At 50.1% G+C, this 5,965-nt stretch overlaps 1 protein-coding gene across 1 annotated transcript; it reads left to right on the top strand.

Moving 5' to 3' along the window:
* The first annotated feature begins 394 nt into the window (after positions 1-394).
* On the top strand, positions 395-5,675 carry LOC141417914 (leukocyte immunoglobulin-like receptor subfamily B member 4). The gene is given in 11 exon segments (XM_074057371.1): positions 395-410; positions 590-874; positions 1,020-1,089; positions 1,091-1,165; positions 1,167-1,232; positions 1,712-1,887; positions 3,181-3,302; positions 3,870-4,051; positions 4,128-4,371; positions 5,262-5,303; positions 5,493-5,675. Coding segments are annotated over 11 exon segments (1,461 nt in total).
* The last annotated feature ends 290 nt before the right edge of the window (positions 5,676-5,965 follow it).

The following is a 5,965-nucleotide window of genomic DNA, read 5'->3' as shown; positions in this document are numbered from 1 at the left end:
ATGAGAACCAGGTTCCTATACAGTGCATTTCCATTTCCTGTGGGGCTCCTGATGCCACAACCATGTGTGAGGCAGGACCTGCATTCTGAGTGGTCACACTTCACTTATCTCTCCATCTTTCCAACTGGGCACCTTATTTTTATCCATTTGTGCATCCCTGGTCAATACAGAATATGAAATGGATCCCAAACTCATTGTTCTGCTCTACCTGAGTGACATTTGAAGAGGGGAAGGGGTTTCTTTAGTCTGGGAGGGATGCCACCCCAAAGCCAGGTCTTGGACATAAAGATACCCCAGAGGCACAGGAGACTCTGGAGAGGACAGGACCTGTTCAGTCTTCAGGTACAAACTTTTGAAATGAAACTCTCTTCCAGGACTATGTCTGGACTCCTGGATGCGAGTGCTGGCAGGTGAGTTTGTCCTCAAATGTCCCACATTCCTCCCCTTCACTGGGGAAAAGATGACAACCTGGGCACTGAGGATCGAAAACCTCAGGTTTGGCTGATGCTGGGTGTGCCTGAATGGTCCTTCCTTGAGACCTGGAATGGAGCGGAGGATTTCTGAGATCTAGCCTTTGATTTCCTTGAAGATATCCTCCCCAAACCTACCCTCTGGGCTGAGCCAGGCTCTATGAACATCTGGGGTATGCTGGTGAGCATATGGTGTGAAGGCAACCTGGAGGCCCCAAAGTACAATCTGTTTAAAGAGAAAAGCTCAGCACTTTGGGACAAACAGAAGACTCCAGAGTCCACACACAAGGCCAAGTTCTCCATCATGTACATGACAGACCTAAATGCAGGGAGATATCACTGTAACTATCACAGCCCTGCTAGCTGGTCAGAGGACAGTGACCCCCTGGAGCTGTTGTTGATGGGTGAGAGAACACTCAGGGTTCCCAACCTCTGGCTCTGCTCCCAGGAATAAGGTCTACTGTCAGGGGTGGCCTCTCTCACAGCCCAAACCCTTGAACTACATGAGAGATGTGAGCCAATTTGACACACTGACCCCTTCTCTCCTAGAAGCCTATAGCAAACCCAGCCTCTCAGACCTGTCCAGACCTGTGGGGACCTCAGGATGGAAAATGATTCTTGTGTGGCTCAGGTGAGGGATATGATAGGTTCATTCTGACTAAAGAAGGAGAACACAAGGTCTACTGGACCCTGGACTCAGAGATATCCCAGTGGGCAATTACAGGCCCTGTTCCCTGTGGTCCCTGTGACTTCCAGTCACAGGTGGATATTCAGATGCTTTGGCCATTACAAGACCCAACCTCACCACAGATCCTCTGGAGCTCCTGCTATCAGGTGAATTTCCTTAATTTTGACTCAATAAGTTTTGAGTCCCCAACACTTTGTCATGAGCCCTGTTCCCAGTGGGAGGGAGGCTGTGTCACCCTGAGTAAAAGATCCAGACTTGAGAGAAAGTGTGGTAGGAATCTACTGTTTAGACCCTGACCTGTCTACATTCCAGAGATGTCCAGAAAGCCATCCCTCATAAACAAACATGGCCCTATCTTGGACCCTGGAGGAACCTTGTTCTTCCAATATCATTCTGCCTTTGGCCATGAGAGATTTTCTGTGGAAAGAGGAGGAGGCATTACCTCACCCAGCAGCATGTCCAGCACCCCAGGCTTGGCTCACTCAGGCCAAATTCCCACTGGGACCTGTGAGTAGCTCCCATGGGTTCTGGTACAGATGTATGATTCACACAGTCAGCCCAATGAGTGTTCAGACACCAGTGAACCCCTGGAAATCCTAATCACAGGTAAAGATCCCAGTAGGGTCAGTCAGAGACAAGACTGCACAGCTCATGAAGGTGGATCCCCAGAAGTGATGGCCAGGATGAAGTCTGTGTGCCTCAAAAAAGGGAAAAAGAAACTGTGTAGAGGTGGGTAGGGGAAGAGAGAAAAGAGAAACAGAAAGATGTTGATCCTCAGAGACAGGCCTTTTGAGGTCTCAGCTGAGAACAAGGTGGAGCAGCCCCTCACCCTCCATCTTCACTCTAGGCCAGCTCCCTGAGAGACATTTCCTCAGAATGCAAGGAGGGCAGGGTATTCCCCAACCAGCCCTTCCACTGTGTCTCAGATCAAAGTCCCGTGTGCTCAGCAGCACCAGGCATAATCCTCCATGACTTCTGTGATCTCAGCACTCAGGACACTGCAGGTGCTCTGGGTTTCACAGCTCATTTCCCTACCCCGTGTCACTTCCCCAGTGACCCTCTTAACTCCTTGTCTCAGGTGATGAACTCCTGAGCCTATCCACTCTAAGCTCAAAGGATCACTCAGGGCCCTGCCCCCAGGATAGTGAAGCAACTGGAGGGAGGCTCAGCCAGAGGGAGAGTGACCCCTCAGATAGGGGTAGGAATGCAGGGGTCCCCCCAGGAATGTGCAGCCCTCTCTTCATTGGAGTCCAGAACACATTATATGGACATTGAGAATTCTTGGAAGGAGGCCACAGTGCAGATGTGGGGAAGTGAACAGAGATGGGGTCTTCAAGGGCCACAACAATCCCTCCCTCTAATTATTCACAGGACCCTCTGGGGTAGCAACACCCCCATATTCAGGGCCCATATCAAAAAATGGTAAGTCTCAGGGGCCTCTGTTCAGGAAGTTTCTTGGGCCCCCAGGCTTCCTGGATACATCTCAGACTATCTAAGTCCTTTTCCTGTGCTGGCTCTGCTTGTACCCAGGGAGTTTGGGGTCACATAGAAAAGTGGGTGAGAACCCGTAAACTATAGGGGCTCAGAGGCTGGGCTGCATGAGGGTGGGTCAAGACAGAAGCAGATGTTGAGGCTAAACCACGGGAAAAGTAACTAGGCTTAGGTGAGGATCAGGGAGCTCAATGCCTCATCTTCCATGCATCCCCACAGGCCATGGGGATCAGCCAATCACCCCCGTAGTGTCAGGACTCCAGAGAGTTAAGCAATAAGCTCCATTAGGAGGTGGAGTCCAGGTGGGAAGGGGATGAGCTAGAGGGTTTGTGCAGAGTCCTGTGAGATGTTGACTTGGACAGTCCCCTCTGCCACCTGGGCCTCAGTTTCTCGAAGTATAAAGGGCAGGTTTGGACTAGACCTTCAAATTCATTTCAGTGCTGACCTTGGCTGTGACCTCATGGGGGAGGAGTCCACCAAGGGGAGATTCCATGACTCATTTGTGCAGTGTACCTGTCCCCTCTGCCACAGTGATAGTGACATTGTGCTGGAATGGGGCACAGGGCAGTGACAGGAAAATTCAGATTCTTCCCTTCCTGTTCAGGAGGCTAAGCTCTGGTGCAGCCATCCAGGATGAAAGTCAGACTCTGCAGGTCCAATCCCAAATCTACTGCTTCCTGTTGGGTGACCTGAGGCAGTTGATTTGCCACTCTGAGCCTCAGTTTCCTCCTCTGTAAACTAGCTGGGATGGGGTGGCAATCCCATGTTACATGAGTGTGAAGGTCAGAGATAAAGGGTAAAAATTACACAGCATGGACATATCACACAGTAAGCGGTCAGATCAGTGGCATTGTTCCTCATTCACTACTTCACTTTTCCCCAAGGACTGCAGTGGTATCATCTTGTTCTGATCATGATCTCAGTGGTCTTACTCCTGCTGCTCCTCCTTTTTCTCTACCTCTTCTTGCATGGACATCAGGGAAAATGCAGGAGGTCAGGTGAGCAGGTAGTGGGTGACATGGACTTCAGGTGTGAGTGGGCTTCCTCAAGCACGTAACAAGTTTGGGCTGAGGACACCAAGACCCAAAACACCATCCAGGTGGAGACAGACTGTTGAGAGACCCTTCTGCAGAATCTCATATCAGAAAACCTAAAACAGGAAACATTTGATCTTGGTATGTGTGAAAATTTCAGATATTCTCTGCGCTTTTCCACCTCAGGAACTTGTGAACATGAGTGCAGTGTGTTTAAAGTCCCTGTCCTCCCCTGAAGGGGACTATGCGGTGGGTTTTGCCCTCTGGTCTGAGACTTTTCCCTGTCATGCAGCCCACAGAGAGGCTGACTTCCAACATCCTGCAGGGGCCATGGAGCCAGTGTCCAGCGACAGAGGCCTGCAGAAGAGGTAATTCCTGCTCAAGGATGCAGACCCCCACCTGTGTACCATCTCTCGCTGATACCTGATGCCCTTGTCTCCCCAGCTCCAGCCCAGCTTCTGAGGCCCTGGAAAAAACTTTTGTGAGAGGAAGAGGGACCTTGGGTGGCCAATGTTTGAGGGCTCAGTACCACAGTTGGAGGAAGAAAGGGACTGGGCTTGGGCTGAGTCTGACTGAACTCCACACTGTGAACCTGGGGACATCACCAGAATATGACACCCAGTTCTGTCCCACAAATGCAGCTGTGAAGGACACACAGACTGAGTACCAGGCGGCGGTGAAGAGTGGGGTGAGAACACCACAACCAACCATGGATCCAGGAACTTCTGTTCCCCAATTTCATCCAAGGAACCCTCTCTGTTCTCCATTCAGCACTTTGAGACATCTGTTCCTGTTCCCTTTCTTCTGGGAGCTCTTACCTCCACCTGCTGTGACATCTCTTTCTCTCCTGGCTTTCTTGTGACCTCATGGTGCCTCCCTCCTGTTTGTTTCCTGGCTCCTCAACCTCTGTCTGTCTGGTAGTCTGCTCCTGGGTCTTAGAAGCACGCATGAGTAAATGAGCCTCCTATGCACCTGAGGACCCTCCACTCCTTCCCCCAGACATGCACAGGAAGCCCCGTCTTGAGCAGGGTCCCTGCAGGGGCTGCACATGCAGCAGTGACTGGAATCCCCTCTGTCCTAAATACACCTTGAGATTGGAATACAACATCAAATAAATGCCACATATTGGGAGTGCAAGACTGTTAGTGAAAATGAAGCAGAGAATAGAGAGCTTTGGGCAGAGAGGCCCCAGTGTGAACTACAAGGGGACTCTGATAAGTTATCTTCTGAGAAGCATGGATGGAGAGAAACCACAAACATTGATTACACCAGTGCCTACCTGCAGAGGACACAGCAAGTACAAAGGTCTTGGGGTAGGAACAAAGTTTTTCACACAGGCCTCTGTGGCTGAAGCCTTGTGAACAAGGGTCAGAGTGTTAGGATGAGAGCTCAGAACTATAGGAAGGAATCTGTCCGAAGTTCAGAGGTCTTAGGAAGCTCCTGAATAACCCGTCACTAATGACATAATCTGATTTAAGTTTTGAAAGTATCACTTGGGTCAGCATGGGGAAAACTGGCTGAGGAGATCCAGATGGCTCCAGGAAAGTCTGTCTCTGTCTCACTGTCTCCTTGCTGCAGGTAACACCTGAAGAAGACCTCCAGGGGGTGACCTACATCGAGGTGAAGCACTCCAGACTCAAGAGGGGAAGGGCTGCCTCTCATTCCCTGATATCACGAGAATTACTGCACACAAAGGACACACTGGTAGATTGGGACAGGCAGGTGGACACTCAAGTAGGTCTTGTTTTCCCCAGGCCCTGGCTCCCCAATACCAAGTGTGCACCTTCCCTCTCACTCTCTCCCCTCCAGGCTGCTACTCCTAAGGGTCCTCAGGAAGTAACCTATGCCCAGCGGGCACTCAGACAGGGAAAACTGCCTCTCTTCCTCCCAGTCAGAGCAGCCCAGCTGAGACCAGCAGGCTCACTGATCTGGTGTCAACCACCCCAGGGAGACCATGAATCCTCACTCCTGGAGGGTCCTCAGAGGACATGAAATCTGCCCTGGTGGATATTGACTGATGAGCCACACATAACAGATGTCTCACCTGCACCAGGAGCCTCCAGGAACTTGTGGGTCTAACCTGATTAGGCTTTCAGAGATAACTTATCTCTTTATATTTGAAAATAAAAGACTGTTGATAAAGAATGATGTGAGAAAACAAAATTGGTGAAAGAAGGTTTGAATTGGACAATCATATAACCATGGCACATTAAAATATGATGTTGGAAATTTCACAGGCATTAAGAAATAAAGAATATTTTAAAACTTTAAAATTAAAAGAC

Source organism: Castor canadensis, chromosome 16 (assembly GCF_047511655.1).
Source record: "Castor canadensis chromosome 16, mCasCan1.hap1v2, whole genome shotgun sequence".
NCBI classification, from domain to species: Eukaryota; Metazoa; Chordata; class Mammalia; order Rodentia; family Castoridae; genus Castor; species Castor canadensis.
Note: the sequence above shows the minus strand (reverse complement) of the source record. Positions and strands in the feature narration are given on the sequence as shown.